The sequence below is a fragment of the Lissotriton vulgaris genome, chromosome 4_1, assembly GCF_964263255.1.
Source record: "Lissotriton vulgaris chromosome 4_1, aLisVul1.2, whole genome shotgun sequence".
Taxonomy (NCBI): domain Eukaryota; kingdom Metazoa; phylum Chordata; class Amphibia; order Caudata; family Salamandridae; genus Lissotriton; species Lissotriton vulgaris.
In genome coordinates, this window is record NC_141691.1 from 639,806,796 (window position 1) to 639,825,409 (window position 18,614).

General features: G+C 41.7%; 1 protein-coding gene across 6 annotated transcripts in view; it reads left to right on the forward strand.

Annotated features, from left to right (window-relative positions):
* Positions 1 to 18,614, forward strand: part of TNS3 (tensin 3) — an 838,360-nt gene that overhangs the window by 528,979 nt on the left and 290,767 nt on the right. For all 6 annotated transcript variants that reach the window (XM_086964904.1, XM_086964903.1, XM_086964909.1 and 3 more), the window contains 4 exons: positions 250 to 300; positions 3,624 to 3,746; positions 6,776 to 6,840; positions 8,275 to 8,358. In XM_086964904.1, the coding sequence (XP_086821030.1) occupies positions 250 to 300; positions 3,624 to 3,746; positions 6,776 to 6,840; positions 8,275 to 8,358 (323 nt within the window). The remainder of the gene's footprint in view (positions 1 to 249; positions 301 to 3,623; positions 3,747 to 6,775; positions 6,841 to 8,274; positions 8,359 to 18,614) is intronic.

Below are 18,614 nucleotides of genomic sequence, written 5' to 3' on the forward strand. Positions count from 1 at the left end.
TCTCCAAAGCTTAGCAGTGCAGCACGTACAGGCTGTGCAAACTGTTTTGTTTAGGTACTTTTGCTTTGACTGACATCAATGCACTTTTCTCCTTTCATGGCAAAAAGCACTGGGTGTTTTTCAAGTTGTCTGTAATGCAAAGCTCAAAAGTTAAGTTGTATTTTTGATTAGTAGCCGCAAGATATCTGCTTGTTAAAAATAAAATATTGTGGATTTGGAATGTTTCATTATTCTCTCTTTTTTTAACAGGTGTTAAACCTTTCTGAAAAGAGATATGAGCTTGCCAAACTTAACTCAAAGGTACTGGATTTGTTTATCTTCCACATTTGCTGAAATGTATTTCCCCAACAGTGGCTTTCTTCAAATCCCAGTCTGCATATTTTATTTCACATGCCAGACGTCTGGCTACTAAATATGAAAACATTGTTTGTAATGTGTGTTCCTGGTGAAGCTCTCAGTCAGTTTATGTGAAAATGACGCTTGGTGGCTCTGGCCTCCTTAACTTTATTGAGCAGCATGCACCACACACACACAATTTGAACGAAAGTATGTGTGACAAAAACTTTGTAATAAACCCCCAAAATGAGACATGTTACCTTAGAAATGCCCTATATTCTTAATAGCTCTTTAAGAATGCTCAAAATATACATTTCATTTTTTTATTTGTGTTTAAAATGGGGATAATCTTTACAATTAAATATACGTATCAGTTATTCTGATGTACTTACGAGTAAAAATCTGTTACACTTGATATTAGACTCCTTGTAAGGCCGATTACTCATTGCAATGTGTTACATTAAACGTATAGTTCGTATTCCACAATAAACATAAAGTCACAAAAATGAATGAAGGGAACGTATTTAACACCCTATGCAGTACTGACAAATCGTGTCTTTCATATTTAGGATCTGTTGTAATGAATTTAACAATGCGATGGTGTGGGTTGGTCAGTAGTATTACTTGAAGTACAACCCAAAGGTTCAGAGGCCATCACAAAGCCCAGCGTTGGATCTCCACAGTTTCAAGTTTGAAATTCCAGAGTTGCTATGGTCTGCGTTTTTGTTTCGGTATGGTAGCACTGATCAACATGTTAGTTTACTTTTTTTTTTTTTTTTTTTACAATAATAACGAAGATTTAAGCACCATGCAAGACGAGCAAGTGTGCTCAGCTGCCTATATCTTAATTGGATGTTGCAGGATACATATCCAAAAAAACAAATAGATTTTACACAATTCCTTTTGGTGATCTGTGAATCATCTCTTTCTTGATTTTTAATCATAGAAGGTTTTGAATACCTAATGTGTTTTTATAGTGTTTGTAGAATTCACTAGGACAAAAGCGATGCATTTTCATAATTTGAAATATAATTTCATGCCACGGAAGCATTGAGGAATTTATCCTTTTGCATTTTTTTTTTTAATAGATGACAAGGGTTTCATACACTTCAGTATACTACACAAAGCAGGTAGCACATGGCTATCTCCATGCTCTTGCAAACAGAATAGGCAGAGCATAGACAATGGCAGGTCAGTTCATCTTGTGAAAAGCTACATCAGTCGGAAACCGTGCACACTAGCTTGCAAACAGACGAGCAAAGCATGGGCTGCAGGACTGCAAACTTGATTATCACACACAGAGAGGATAGAAGCGAAGTTGCTGTAGTTCAACTTGTCAAGCAGCCCCCGTCTTCACATTTAACGTTCTTGCACTAAGAAACATTCTGTAATGGTGATGCAATGGAAGTGGGTGTCTAGTGGAGAATGGGACACGAACTTGTTGGCCAGCTCACACAAACCCAGTCTGCCCAGGGAGAAGCCCCACTGGATGCCCTTTCCCAGGTTACTTCAACAGGCTATCCAATTACACAGCATTGCCTCCAAAGCAGTGACAAATTGTGGAACATTGTCTCGCTTTAAATATTCGTTAGGTTTTCATGTCAAGCTTATTTTTTATTTTTGGGGACTTTCTTCAGCAGCCATTGTCTCTTGTCATTTTTAAAATACGAAATTAATCTGCAGAGTGGACAGTCACTTTTATAAAGAGCGAATTTAATTTAGAGTTTTATACACCCACATAAGTTTTTTTGGCCCAATACATTTTTCCTTTGTAAGAGACCAAAAATCAAAAGAGACTTACCAGGTACTGCTCCTTTGGAAACCACAGAGCCCCTCAATAAGAAATATGTGCTTCAGTGTGAAAACACATTTTTTAAGTATTTCAAAGCCCCATGAGAAAATAAATACATTTCAAAATATTTTGAAAAAGTCCCTTATTTTTCATCAAACTTTGCTTTCCCTCCATTGCCAAAACCACATCCATGCACATTGGAGTCTAAATGTCTGCTGAATGTATGTGAGAGCACATATGCCGCAAGGCGTCAGAGAGAATGTCGCAGTTAAAAGGGCCTGTGCGCACCTGAGCACTTTTCTGAGCTCAATTGCACTTTTAAAAGGCATAGAAATAATGTTGCCTCTAGTTAGCACTATCTAACACTAAGCTTGGGAAATCCAGGTAAAAAGCAGAAAATCAAAAATTGCAATTTGAGTTTCCCCGCAATGTTTAGGTTGAGAGATTTAAAAAGGGCTCAGTAAGGTTGTGTATTACCTGCATAGTTTTGGGGTCATGCTGAGTCCCTCTTTCAATGGAGGGTGGCAACTGCAACACAGGAAGAAAGAGAGGTTGGATATGCAAATGAAACAATTACCAGAAGAGCTAAACAGACGAGCCAACGTTCTATAGTTAGCCACAGCCACCGCTACAGGATACTAGCGTCTCTTGTACACTGACCGGATACCAAGTCAGTACATTTGCACTCAGAAGACAACCGGATGGTTGTTCTCTCTCTTTTGAATGTAACCCTAGTCCCTGCCCTGCAGCCCACTTAGGTGCACAACCTGACCTTTTGTGACCATTCAGGGTGTTTTAGGTGGTCACATTTGCTTCCTAGTACGTACCCATCCATGTGTAGCGGTAACAGCTCACTGAGACAGTCTGCATAACCCTATAATTTTGCATTTCTGTGTGCAGCCGCTGAGCTCTTTGCAGGAACTTTAAGCCAGTTGTTAGCACGATCTGTTACACCTAAACAAAGAACCCCAAAAAAGCTGTGAGTTGTGTGCCTATCTGCTTCCTGGCAGAAGATCAGCAGTAGGTTGCCTTTCTTGTCCTTCTTTCCCTATGATCTTATCTAGGATGATAAACGGAGACATATAAAAACATTCATTTAAGCAAAGAACTTTATCTAAGATATGAGTTTTAAGGAAGGGACACATTTGCCAACAAACAGGCCCCACGTTCCTCGGTAATACTTCATCTATACTCTGCGAGTGCGCCTGTCTGTCTGTGACTGCTAATTAGAACAGCCCCAGGGGATGCTGTGTGCATACTTTACTCGGCACGTACATGCAAAAAGAGATGGCCAAGATAGTTACAAATAGGACATAAATCAAATCACTGCCTTTGATTTTTAAAGCGATTATTTTCTTTTTTTTACTTATCCTGTTGGGTATTTTGCGAATGCTTGGAATTAAACTCACCTAATAAAATTGTAAAAATAGTGCAAGTAAGAATATTTGGATCAGTTATGAGTATTAATGAATTCTGAGGATTTGTTCTGTTGTAGGTCATGGACGTGGGCTGGCCGGACCTCCACGCCCCTCCACTCGACAAGATGTGCACCATCTGCAAGGCCATGGAGTCTTGGCTGAACAGCGACCCGTTGCATGTGGTGGTCATTCATTGCAGGGTAAGTCAGGGACACAGCTATTTGTTATCACCTCTCATGTGGGTGGTTACACTTGAAGTATTTCTTTTTCCTATCTTTTGGGCTTGCCGTCCCATATACCACTTTTGAAATCCCTGGTTTATAGTGCTACCTATGTGGAAAGAGTTTTTGTGACATGTGGGAGATTTGGAGGGGCGAACCCAACTTGTCTTGGTAAACTTTGAGCCGCACTTACACATGGAGTGAAGGTAAAATGTGTAAGAAAGATAACAGTTGCACATGTGCGAGAAGTTACAAGGTTTTTGAAGATCATGTGAGAATATATTTTATTTTCTCACAGGGAACGAGCCTGGGATAATTCAGAGCGTGGTTGGGGACATTATGTAACTTGTAGAGTGTGTACAGATTTGCAAGACGATGGGCTGTAGATTGAAGACTTAAGGGATGGAAGGTGTGAAGTGTCTTGTATGACGTTGCAAGGTGTCTGTTTTTGAGAAGTAATCTCTTATGGCTCCCTTCTATGCCTTGGGTTCATCGGAGGATCGAATGAAGTGGACAGAACACTGTTGAGAGTACAAATGTGTTTCCTTTTTATTATTGTGGTGACCTTTAGAGTTCAACTGTCTTTTATTTCCATTTTGTTTTATTCTCCCATATATTTTCTTTTTTATGTCTGTTCTCGTTTCTCCTTTTTATTTCTTCTGAGCACTTTTCATTGATACTATTCTTAACTTCATTCCCACTTTGTTTTCATTTTTCCTTTTTCTTCATCACATATTTCTTCATGTCTCTCCTTTTGTTTAGCTGCCTGTTAGATCTGCATTTACTACATGCCCTCTATCTGTTCCATTCCACCCCTACCACCTTAGTTTCTTTCTTCCCTAACACTTCCATTCTTCATCTCCTGTTAATTTTCCTTCTTTGTTTTTAGTGCTTAACATTTTATTTATAGATCCCAAAACACACACTCTATTGGGTAGGAGAATTCATAAAATGTGTGAAGCACAGTTTATGCCTGACTTTTAAGTTCAGGCTAACCACATATATACAGTGCCCCCCCCCCTCCACCCCTGTTCTGCAGTTTTTTATTTTGCTTTCTGCTGTTTGTTTCTCATCAATACATTTTTTTCCGTTTTTTTGCTTTCTTCTTTTTGGTGTAATATGTTTTATTTTTCATCTTTCTGTAGTCTCTAACAGTTTGCTTTCTTCTCTTTTCCCTACCTTTTACCCCTGCCAACGAAATCATTACAGTAGCTGCCGTTATTGAATATCCTGTCACATGCCTAAGTTAAAAACTTACAGTTTGTACTATTTTTTTTGTTAAACTGTGAGAATGTTTGAAAAATACAGCAAAATTAACATTAACTTCAAGATAGAACTGTTATTCACAATTTGGAAATGTGACATTTCCAAAGTTAAGAGAAATATCTCTAAGCTGTCAGAATGCCTGTTCTCTGAAGGGTTCTTCCTTTTTGTCACTCCATACCAGAAATAGTGAAGATGCTCGGGCTTGTCTTGACCGAGCCGCATATTGCTACTGTGAGGAGACATAGTTTCTTACGGTTAGTGAGCGAGCAGAAGGTATTATTTTAAGACATGATTACTTGATTTGTTGCACATTCACAAAGGTATGCTTTAGGAATGAAGGGTTGAGGCCCTGTTTTCAACAGCTGTTCGTTCAGAAAGGCATTGAAATAGCAAAACTGAATTAGCATCATTATCATGGCTCCAAGACACTTTCCATTAACCTCATCATATGCCCCAGCACTGAATACATTGCCTTGTATTTTTTTAAGTGATTGAAGCAGGGGTATAACTGGAGACCACGTGTTTTTTTTGTCTTGTCTACACTAGACAAGAAAACATTGTTCCTGTGTCGTCCTGATAGTTACTTACTATTTGCCCAACCTCCTTGTCTATGCTGTAGACCTCCAAGACAGATAGAATTATTTTATAACAATATTGACTTTACTAGACAGGCAGAAGTGCATTTGAGTCACCATTTGCGTCGTTTAATGCAACAGCTTTCTCAAAGATTTGAATTATAAAATGTAGCATCAGTCTCCATGTTTTAGTTGACAAAGTATTCTCCTCTCTCACTGTGAAGCACAGATCTCTAGAACTTTCGAAGTACACGTATTCTTATCATTATGCCAAGAATACGTTTATACAAAGGCTACATGAAATGTGCATAAAATGTACCCGACTTCCATTATAGATTCTGGAAACACAAGCTCTGCCAGATACTTACAAGAACTTGAGCATCCAGTTTTTCGTCAATTATTAATCAACGTCCATTTGTTTAGACCGTGTGATGCATAAACATACTGCCACGTAGAGCCGATTCCCACAAGCCAAAAAAAGAGTACTTGATTCCCTGGGTTCTGTTATTGCATCACTAGAATTTGTATTGGGCGGATGAAAAGAATTATATTTCCTGTAGAGTAGAGGATTACATTTTTTTAAACTCATGTCTTTTACCCTTTGATATCTTTTAATGGGGTTACTTGCACTTTTTGTGGTCATTTTCTAATTATTATGGAAATCTTGGTTCCAAATCTTTATATGGATCCAGGTGAAGTTAACTTGTGACTTCGCTTTATTTATTTGTAGGGCACTTTTTTTATTTGTTTATTAAACACCTCAACGCCCTTCAATCTGCTGACACAGAGTCGCTTGGCACCCAAATTGCTAATGCGCCTCTGTAATTGCTTTGTTGCATAATTTCCCGCTCTTTCTCTCACCAGTTCAATGGCATTGATCGGCCTTTTGAATGCGCGGTCAGCCAAACCAGCTGGTGGGTTAAATTCTAATCCCATTCAGTCTCCTCTCTGACTAGCTGCTAAACAGTATCCCAGCTCCTCAAGGTTGTGCATCATCTGTGCTTTTATTTTTTTTCATCTACCAAAAACAAAAATGATACTAATGGCAAATAGACTAGAACCTGACAGGAAAACAGGTAAGGAAGCAAATACAGAAATACAGATGTCCTGATGAATGCATTCTTTTGAAGTGTGTATTACCAAGGTTCTCTCGCTCTCTCTCCACAGGGTGGAAAGGGAAGAGTAGGTGTCGTGATCTCATCGTACATGCACTTCACCAATGTGTCTGCGAGGTAAGAGGGTGGAACTCCCCTTGTTTCTTTCAGAAATGGCCTCACTGCACCAGTCCACATTTAATAAGTGTCCATCCTGATGAGCATGTAGTGAATAGAGGGCGCTCTCTTGTAAAAGAATTTACGAAGGCTTGGGACAGACATTAAATTGTACGAGCAAAGACATAGAATGAGATTTTACATAGTCCTCAGTTTTACAGCTGGTGAGCCAAATAGGGTAGATGTGGCTGGCCGTCCGTATCATGAGGGATTGTTTTATTTATTTTAACCCTTTCCTTGCTGCCGTCGGCCATTGGCCGACGGCAGCATTAGCTCCCCAGTGCTGCCGTCAGCCAATGGCCGACGCGGCCTCAACCGCGCACGGAAACGCCCACACCGCGGCGGAATTACCGCCGCGGTTAACGGGTTAATAATGGTGTTTTTATTGTGATGAGCTAGGATTGAGGAGCAGCAGTGTACTGTACACCGCAAGTGTAATATTGGTAATGTTATGCAATATGCACAGCACTATTGTGGCAAACATTCAACGTAGAGGGTCCAGTGGTTTAGCTGCAGCTGGTTACAAGAAGTTTAGTTATTTTTGGATGGGTTGAAAGGGGCCAAATAATTCACCTATTTTCGTACAGGAGTTCAGTAAACCGGTGTTTGTTGAACTGTCGGAGCGACAGGAAGAATCTGACTATCGAAGACCGCTCTTTCCAGCATGTGGGGTTCTACTTTGAGAAGGCTTGTTCATACATCCTTCCTTTGTACAGTTTATGGGTTTCAAGTCCAGTGCCGACATGGCTAAAGATGAACAGTTTGTATGCCAGTTACATTGTAGGAGGTATTGTGGGCCTTTAACTGGATGAGTTCTTGATGGGAGAGCAAGAGCAGGTCTATCCAGACAATGTGGTTACATTTCTTTAGTTGTTTGTTCAGACAGGCTACTGCAAGAAAAAATGCACCTCCATGGTGGGTGGAAGGTTAGTAATGTGGTAAACTCAGGGTCCTATGTGCAGGCCTTTTCTCCACTGCCAGTGGAAAAGAACGAGGGCCTGAAATGTGGTAATATGTTAACGCTCTGGAGGACTCTAAGTTGGCACCAGGCAGTTTGGAACTCCTTCATAACACAATGCTTGCGAAAGCCAGAGATGTGTTGCAGTCTGTGAGACGAGTATCAAAACCGTCCTGAGTGACTTGTCGTGAGGCAGCATTTGTTTGAGCATGGCCATGAGAGAATGACCATTAAGGAATAAAAGCAGTTTTGATGGGGCTGACATTTCGATGGCAGGCCAACATCAAGGCGGTAATGGCGGGGAAGCAGCTCAGTCCAAGTGTTAGGCTGCGTTTGTTGGGAACCACATGGAACTGACCTTTTAGGGCTCATTTATGTAAATTAGGAGAAACATGGTAAGCTGTTGTTTCACGACTTGCCTCGTTCTGTTTTTGCAGTGCCGACCAAGCCTTGGACCGATTTGCAATGAAGAAGTTCTTTGATGACAAAGTTTCAGCTTTAATGCAGCCATCACAAAAGAGGTACCTCGCATTTCCCTACATTTTTTTTGACAGTTGCCAGAACAGCGTCACCCTAACTGTTAGCAATACTTATATCACCCCTCCCTAGGCAGCATTCCTATTTTATAAATGCATTCCAAAAAGTACTTCCTATTATGCCGCACCCCGTCAGTAATTGAAAACCTAATTAGTCATTGTGTTCCCAGAAGACATATTCTGAGTAAGATTTGATTAGGGAATCTTATTTTGGCATGCTTTGCACATTGCAGCACTACTCTGAATGTCTGTGGATTTGAGGTGTGAATTTTAACATTCTTAAAATGCAACTGATAGAGAGCAATAGAAACTAAGGCTCCCACACCATCAATGCAAACGTCTCTGAAATGGCCACTAATCTACATAAATTCGTCTGTGGAAGTTATCTGTGTTTGTATTGAACGACCTATGAGGAAACTAAAAGAATACCTCGTTTTGGGCAGCTCACGCAAACCTGGACCTGAGGGAAGCCAGTTTAAAAATAAATATTACCCCTCCTATTCATTGGGGCTACCGTGTCCTACTCCATTGAGCCAAGGGTAATTGCTTGTTGACGAACACCAAGTCTTAATGCTACACATGGCACAGCTGGCATCCATGTTGGAGCACTACCGAGAAAGGAAAATGGCAGGTTACATTGGTGATAAGCAGTATCTTAATGGCCTATTTGTTCTAAGGACTGTCTGGTTTTGGGGCATATGAGTGTCTTTATTTCTCATCTACAGTCTAAATTAAATAATGCTATTGAACAGCCATGCTGTTTGGACGAAATTATTGGCTTCAGAAGCTGACCATGGCTGGTAGCTATTTGTGCATCAGTAGACACAGTTATATGTTGACATCCTTTATTTACTTGAAACATGCTCAACAAGCTATGAAGGCCGTAATCTGCTTTGCTAAAATTGCATAGAAAATAGTCCCCCGCTTTCGCCTAAATAATTCTATACCTGGTCTGGTCCTGCTAGTGGCTCTGGCAGGGAAAGCTAGGAACAGAAACAGCCCGAAGTCCACCTTTGTGGCTTTGCTGTGATGTCCCAACTCAGCAACAAGATAGTTTCGGGTGATGCACGTAAGGAATAATATATTTCATCACACGTAAATTAAAGTGCTATTGTAGTTTTACCAAAATGTGAGGGGGAAGTGAGAACATTGCATATTTAACCAGACTACTGTTTTGCATATGTTACTACATCTGTGACCCAAGAGCCAAATAAAGGGTCCCAGAAATATGTTAGGTTCCTGATCTTTGCATCTGAGCTTTTCCTATTGCTAAAGCCACATTTTTATTGAGGGTTTATACAGTACATTCCACTACTGAATTGTCCGTTGTTTAATTAGCTGGCTTTGCTATTATGTTAAGGTTAAGCAGCTCACCCCAGAAGACTGGTGGTTATCGAATCTGTGACCTGATAATCTTTGCGGTATGTCTTCATGCGACTGAGCTATATGGCAGGCTTCAGGAGGTCTTATTATATCTTGAGGCTTTATGTCTCCTAATTAGGAGGACTGTGGCGCCTTATTGGTGTAGACGTAGAGGAGTTCGGAAATGACGCTTGGGGCTGAAAATCGTATTGTTGGAAATCTAATGCATTAATTTACCAGCCCTTTCATTACCTAAACACATCAATGAACTGCTCATTAGAGGGTCCTTGCCTTCCATCGCAAAATCCTTGCTAGGAAGGGATTATGTTCAAAAACGTATATCTTAGTTTATTTTTTTGCTGTGTTTGAGATGTTATTATTTATTAAATTTAATTGTGCATATTGAACGTAGTGCAGACCAGGGTCCAAGCAGCAGCAGAGTGCTTTAATTATGATGCAGGGCTGTTTAAGAATTCATCAAGGGGGGAACAAAGAGTCTTCTTAAAGTAAAGGTCTTTAGCAGAAAGTCGGCTCAGTCAACAGAAGCACCATTGTACACAATGCGTGCTTCCCAGAACTGGCCATGGAAGGGGGAGGGGCGAGAAGAGGGTTTAAAGCTGAGGGACTGGAGCGAGAAAGACGAGAGCGGCAAGTGAAGAAGTAATGTGTGATTAATATGGCGTCCACCGTAAGGCACGTCCGTAGTGCAGAAGTACAACTAGACCATAACAAAATGGTAGTATGGCACCACAGAAACCTACATCTATGACCTGCAGCTGCACTCCCAATATCTGTGCATTTTGGAGGTGTATATTTGGTACAGACGGGTGCATTGATTCAGCAGGACTTCTGTTCTGGGGTTTGCCCACGCATGCATCACTGGCACATGGACCAGATGAGGTTTATTAGCATGCAAACAAGTCACGAAGCAATCTGTTAAATCGGGGCTTTGCGTCTGCGCTCTCTGTTAATGTATTTTCACCTGAATCTTGCCAAGTTACCTCCCTGTATTCTGAGGATCTGGCTCTACTAGCCACGGACAGCCTATGACATCGAATGAGTAATGCTTTCAATGGTGGACGCTTAATAGTGCGCCTTTCTTGGGTTCTTAGAAAAAGTAAACTATATCCCAACAGGTCTTATTCAGGAGACAAATATGCATGTATGCTAAAAGCATTACTGGTACAGCAATAAGGAGACTTGAATCAAATTTATAGTTATTGGTTGTTACTCATAAACTTTTTACAAAAGGGAATGGGAAAACAAAATACAGTTAAAGCAGCACTGTACGAAAAAAATCAATAACAACCCGATTGTACTTGGTGCTCAGGTATGTATGTGCAGGTGACATAGGTGGCGACGCAAGTGACAATACTAAACAGCGTGAACGGCCCATACCAGTATTGCTTTTAGCATACATGCTTAATTGTCTCCTGAATAAGACTTGTTGGGATATTGTTTGCTTTTTCTACCTTCCTACCCTGTTCCCGGCTTGGTTTATGGGTAATACTCCTGTAGTATTTCACAAACTTTCCTGGGTTCTTGGCACATTAATAAAGGGTTTTTCAAAACTTGCAGTCCTACCAGGTCATTAAAAATTAATTTCAGATCGAATTGAGAGGCAAAGCCCCCCTTTTGCAGGTAACAAATATGCTACAGGCATTTGGTCAGACAGACTGTGCCCTGATTAGCCATTGCAGTGCACGAGACTGTCTGCTGACCACCTCCCTTGGGACTGTACTAAGGCTTGAGGGGAATGTCAAACTCTACTCTAAGATAATGTGTCTGATAATGATGAAGTCCTGCATTCCGGCCCGAAGTACCCTCGAACAGAAGAATACACAGCTGTCTGCACCATTCACTGGACTTACAATCTCTTACTGCAATGCTTCGGAATTTTGAGGGCAATTTGTGAAATATCTGAGCGTTTTTGCAAAACTTCCGGTTGCGTATTTTCAGTTTAAATTACAAAATCTCTCCTACGATGTGAGTGTTCCAGAGCGTGAACAGTCCGACTGATATTGTGGCGCTATGACTGAAATAAGCCCCAGTAGACCTCTGCCTGATTGGCCCCTTTAGTTCCACAAGGGCAGGACTTTTTAGGACATGACGAGCAACCAAGGATTCTATGTGCATCTCTTTAGCTAGAGGAGTACTCGAAGTGTGCGAGGCAACCAATAACAAGACCTCCTACCTACACCGACAAACGGATGTTTTGTTTTTAATAAATGTATCTGTACGTGGCATTAGGATGCCTGCCTCGGGGTACTGAAGAGCGTTCTTCAAAGATGCAGGCATTCTCTATTGAGTGGACCCCGACTGCCCCCTGCACAGTCAGTGGCATAAGGTTGCTGTGTGGTAGGTTAAAGGCGTCTGTACAGCTGCGAGGTGGCCTAGTTGAGCTCTCAGTTCCTAATTCCTTGACCCAAAGTCATTGGTCAGTGAGTTAAGCGCTTGCTGCTGACATTGGTCTGTGATCTCCCGATCACACAAAGTTCTGGCAGATTGGATAATACCTATTGTCCAACAAGCTAATTGTCTAGTTTCTCATCTATATATCTGTTTTTTTTCAAGGGGTTGTCCTTTAAATCTATTGCGATGTTTGCCACTGTAGCAAAATGTTAATTTGGATGAGATTTTTTAAACAATAGATTTCTGTGCAAATAATTTTTCAGACTAGAAATAATTTCGTTTTTAAATAAAATGTATATTCGAGTACTGAAAGTGTTTTTCAGATTTTTAGGAAGTCTGGGTTTAGTGAATAACTTTTTATAGTTTTTTTGTATTCAACCAGGGCCACCCACCCTTTTATCTTTCAGCACGTTGATAAATGTTTTTTTATTTAAATTAGGAAAAAGAGCCAGTGGTTATTTAGAGAGTTACCAAAGGGCAAGCACGTGGTAGTAAATGCTATACACACTAAAAAAGTGCAGTGCTGGTGTCAGTTGGGCTGTTTCTGTATATATATATATGTGAAGCCTTCAGGGTGGCCTTGGCAGAGAGAGAGGGTAAGAGTGCAAGGCACATCTCATTTTTCAGGGAGCCCCCCTCGTCCCCCTTTTGCATTATTCCACTACACGCAGCCTAATTCACTCAAAAGTGCCTTTGCGCTAACATACATATGTAAGTAAACTTACCTTTCTCTGCTCTGAGAATGAACAGCAAGGTGTTTGAAATAACGTAGCTGGCATATTTTAGAGCACATATTCACCCCTTGGTGTATTATGGCACCCCATACTGACGTCGAACTTTTACTGTTACCAAACTAATTTATACTACGCTTATGAACATCAGGAGGAGGACAGGCGGCGAGGACAGGCTGGGATTTGAACTTGTGCCCTCGGAGTGAAATGCTGATCTTGCAATAAACACATTAGTCCTCTGAGCCCCGAGATGCGGTTTCGTCTGCTCCATCCTTCACTTGTACTTCTGACAGTATTCTGGGGAATGCAAAACCTGACAACTGGAAATTGTACGTCCTATTGCTAAATATATGCATTATTCATCCCCAAACATCATGGTGCCCTCTGCTGCATTGTGTTTCTGATTGTCAACACAACCATAAAACTATCAGCAAATAACTTTGAGCGTAAAAATTACTTTTCTCACAGAAGGGTCCATGGTCTGGTTTTTGTGCCAATAACAGAAGTGTCGACAGGACATTTCAGTCACTAGTTTCATTAAAGACCTGCATGGCTGGAGGCGAGAAACCCAAAATGGAACATCTGCGCCTGAAAGAGAGAGATCTAGTGATGTGATGAGTGCTGATGGACACATGTCCCTCTGCTCCTTTTGTCTTGGGGCGCCAGGAGAAATCTCACGACCTCCGGGCGAGAAACACACTCTGCAGGTCAGGAGTTCTGAAATACTTGTCAGTGACATCACTGCAGAGGTTAGGTTCTAAGGCATACATTCTTGAAACTGTAGACGTCACCTGAATGGTCTCGTTTCTGCTTCAGTGTCTTTCTTAGTTTCTTCTTGTGAACCTTTCACAGGTCTTCCATGCTCAAAAGGTGGGAGCGCCTTCCTCCTTCCTTTGTGTAATTCTCCTTAGGCTGAAACTGGTTAATAAAAGCCCATGCATGTCAACCTTGCTCCTATCAAGTTCCCTTAAAGATGGTCCCATGGGCATGGGTCATGCAATGGGACTTCACTCGGATTCCTTCACTTTCCAACAACTTTCTGACATTTGAAGTTTGTGTACCACTCCGAAGTGCGAAACATAGAAATATACCTCCCCTCCAAACTCACAATCCACTTCCTGACATTTGCATTCCTGTAGAGGAGGCCGTGGGCCTTTGCTTAGAAAATGGCCAGGTAGGCTACTGCGGCCTAATTTTCTTACCACTTGTGGCATGTGTAGGTTGTCTTTTACCCCTTCATGCCCCTTCTTATAGGTGGGGTTCTGAGTCGCCTTCTGTTCTGTGGTAGTTTGAACGTAGTGTTGTATTTACTTAACTAAGGTAATATAAGGGCTGGTTTGTGAATACAGTAAGCATGTCTGTTTTCTCTGATAAAAAGTACTTTTTTTTATTTTGTCGAGATTATATCTCTGGCATCCCTTCAGGAGCACTAGAAGCAGCAAATTCCCATTGTGGGATCTCAGCTATCCAAGTATGTTTTACAACCTTGAACTGTATTTCTGGATGTCTTCAGATGGTTGCTTATTGAGCTCCTAATTCTCGTTTTTATGTCTCATCTGCAAACAGCTTTCAGCGGTCTGTTGTTGAAACCCATTGTGCACAATAAAACTACTTGCAGTAAATTTTGGTTAAGCCCATTGCATATCATTTGTTGGAATTCTTGTCTATCTCTTTTGCCTGCTTCTTATTCAAAAGTTGTCCTTCTTCTAGTATTTACCCTCTCCATAGCATAGCTTATTTACCATTCTTTTGGATGGCTGACTTAAATTATTCATGGCTCACAATTGGAAACTACCTTTTTCTAATTCTTTCAACACTTCATAGAAGTTCATGTGTTTTCTTGCTCTCTCCCCCATCACACCTCTGCCACCCTTCATTCTTGTTCCTAGCTCAATTGTAAAAGCACAGCAACACTCACATTTTTCCAGTTTTGATTATATAGCAAACTTTGTAATGTTGCTTTTCTTTTATCTTCTGCCTACCACATGTTGCATGAAAGCAGCATTTATGGCACTGGGGGAGGGGAAGACTTCTGCACCCACTCAGCCTATGTTTAAGCCAGAAGTATACTGGAAATCGGCCCCTTCTCCAGGACGCTAATAAACCTGCTCCCCTGGCTGCTGTTTAGTGCTAAATAGGTGGAGCATTTGTTCCTGTTCCTAGTCATGTGGAAAGTAAATGGCGAGGATTTTCCTTTAAATTCTGACACTTCCTCAGAAAGTTTTTATGTTCTTTTAAGTACCTCCAGATAACCTTCTGTGTTCTTTTAAAGCGGATTCATGCTTTTTAAATTGTTGTTTCCTGCATGAAATTGGAAAAACAAACATGCTGTTTAAAATGATTGAAAACATTGAATTCAATGTTCATGTTCAGTTTTGAGATACCTTAGATAAGTATTTTTGTTATTTTCTTTTACTTTTTTCAATGATGCTTTGCAAACAAACACTGGCAAGCCCAGTAGCTGAGTGCTCGCATTTTAAAGGTGAGACTTCTTGCTTGTGTTATATTGCTCTCTCATTTTTTCAGCTTACCCTCGATAGTAGAGGCAAACACTGCAAGGACCCACTGCTACAGAGAGTTAGACAAAAAAAGTAGACATTGCTCCTCCAGGTTGTCTGCTAGGCGGCCGCTGCTGCACATCTGTAATATTGGTTACTGAGCCACAACATCTGTGCAGCAACTGTCTTTCATTTACGCATTAGCAATCCTTCACATGTGAGAGACTTGTCAACTGTTGCATGCAGACCCAGTCCATATATTGTATTCCCAGCTCCATGTGAAAAAATATAATCTTCCTTCAAAACAATGGTGCAGAACACAAGCGGCTGCAACCAGTGGACGGTTGAGAAGGCTCAATTGTCTGCTTTGTAGTCACAGTGTGCATGTGTGATATAAAGATCGTTGATGCACCATCTAGATGTTTAAAAAAACTATGTGTTACTTAAAAGAACAATATCTGTGAATGAGCAAGTGAGTAGATCTACAGACTGTGTAGTTATAGTTATAGTTAGTTAGTTATTGATTTATATAGCGCTGAATCACCCATGAGGGTATCTCGGCGCTTATGCTGTGGAACCCTTCCTGGCTCTCCCTGTACCAGGCATCCCAGCGCTGGTGGGGCCGTTGTGGAGATTAAGCAAGCTATTGCCCAGAGTTGCAGCGTGGGGCCCATGATTAGAGAAGGCGCTGAAGCGAGAATTATCGAGTCTGCGGACATTGATCCTAGACCCTGCCGCATTTGGAATTGAACCCTGGTCCCGGGCCTGATCTCTGCTTTAGGGTCTGCCGCCTCTAACCAGTGAGCCACACTTCTCCAATGTATCAAGATTGGCCAGAATTGGCTCTGGCTGGATGGTGTCTCGGGGGGCATATCTACACTAAAAGGATCTGTTTCTGTTTAGCAAAGTAAAAACTGTATGTTTCTAGTTGTGCTATTATAATAATAGAGAAAGTAAAATGGCTGTTTGACTATGGTGTATCCTTTATACGTTTGAATGTGATAAATAACTATAAAATGTCTTCTGGTGAGTATAATAGTTCTGTAGATCTTTTTTCTCCCATGGCAATATTTGAGGAGCTCTCAACATGACCTATTTTATGACATGTTTTTGAGAAATAATTTCATCAGAATGAAAAAAATCAAAAACAGCCTTTTTAGGCCTCGCTATTCCATTCCGCAAGGAATGAATAGCGAGAATTATAGGGTTGCATCAGGAAAGCTAAACCAGCCGGCGGATTTCCACAAGTGCATGTGATCATGAACGCGCATCCGCCTACTGGTTTAGCTTTCCTAATGCAACTCTAACCGTCACTTCAAAGGGATCCGCTCCGCCTCTACTGCACGCGCTTTCCATCCAGCGTCCACACCAAAGCCATCTGTTGCTTCCCCCAGCGGGCTCGGCCTCACTTCACACCTGCATCTTTGTCCGGGTTACTGATGTTAAGTAGCGCTGCTCATTTATTGTCCATTCTTTTAAACACCATGACACAACTGTAGCCGCAGCAACCATTTGCAACTGGCTAACTGGACTTTGAAACGGGCAAAGTGCATCAAAGGCACAGATTCGACAGTGCCCGGGTCTCAGGCGCGCTCTGGATCTCGTAAAAAATGCTAAGAAAACTAAACTTGCGCTGTTACATCTCATCTCCTGAATTTGACCATTTCCCTGTGCACTGAAGACGTGCTTATTTCCGCATATTATTTGTAATTCTCTGTGCACTGTATGCATAGTAGGAAGTAAGTCAGACACTGCATGAAAACATTTTATTTAGCTGCACATACTTCTTTGTAATTTGTTTATAATTGAACGATTTCCCATGGGTGTTCTACAGGGACACGTTCAATCATCGTTGGTGCGCTTTAATTCTTAAACGTGGTTTGTTTTGCCACTGCACGCCCAAGGGGGCATATACTCATTTTGCTCAATGAGACATCTCGGATTGGGGTATACCACAGTCACGCTGCAAAGGGTTGGATAATGCCTTCAGTGCTGAATAAGACGTCTCTGATTGGCTGATACCAGTGTCACTAACGAGGCACAGGACTGAGAAATGTAATTAAAGCTGGCTCCGCGGAGTCTCCCACGTCCCGGGGGAGGTCGGGATGCAGATTGCTTCATGTCCAGCCTCTTGGGCCAGCCCCCTTATCCTAATGGCATTAGCTTGTTAGGGCCAGACTACGGATCCTGCAATAACCCTTGCATAACACAGGCACATTAAGAATTGGTGCAACCAACATCCGCCGCCAACATTTATTGGTCTGAAGAATAATTTTAAGTCCCACTAAGCCATTTCCGTCTGCGGGTATTTCCTAATTCAGGCTGCTGATAGCGAGGGGGCGGGGCGCGTCGAAGTGCCGTAAAACTACTCCTTTCATAAGCACTGCCCAGCCTGTCTCGTCCCATGCCTGCCAAAAGGGTGTTGTTGGTCCCTTCCGCAGGCTGTTTCAACCCGAGTGATTGACGCAATCAATCCTAGAAGCCAGCCACTAAAATAAACGTTAGTTATGTTATGTTATGTTATGTTAAATTAAATTTATTAAGCGCACGTACGCCCGTAGGCTTCATGGCGCTGTGGAAGACTAGCAAAACATAACATGTGACAGAAAGAAAGAAAATTTAACTAAGGATAAGCTTGCTTAAAGAGCCAGGTTTAAAAAGCCTGTCTAAAGGCTAACAGATCTTCGTGGAGTCTTAGTGGCAGTGGCAAGGAGTTCCACAGGGAGGAAGCTAGGAAGTGGAAAGATCCTCCTCCCTGGCGTTGTTTCCTGATCCGGGGCACGACTAACAAATTCTTTTGGCCAGAACGGAGAGCACGGGAGGGAGTGTAACTGACAAGCAGGCTGCTAATGAATCCAGGGCCCTTACCTTGTAGAGCCCTGAAGATAATGCATCCCGCTTTAAATGCTGCTCTCTGTGCTACAGGCAGCCAGTGGAGACTGGCCAGTCCAGGTCTAATAGACTGCCACTTAGGAATTTTACAGATCAACCTGGCCGCTTGGTTCTGAACCAGTTGGAGTCTCTTGAGCTGCCCCGCCGGTAGACCCAGATATAAACTATTGGAGCAATCCAAACGGGACAGCACAAGAGCAATGATGACCTGAATCAGAGCAGGGTGGGTTAAAATGGTGGGCAATCTTCTTAATCTTGCGAAGTTGGAAGAAACTTGCAGATACCACAGTCCCTACCTGGCTTTTGAGCGAAAGATCTTCATTGAAAGTGATACCTAAGCTCTTAA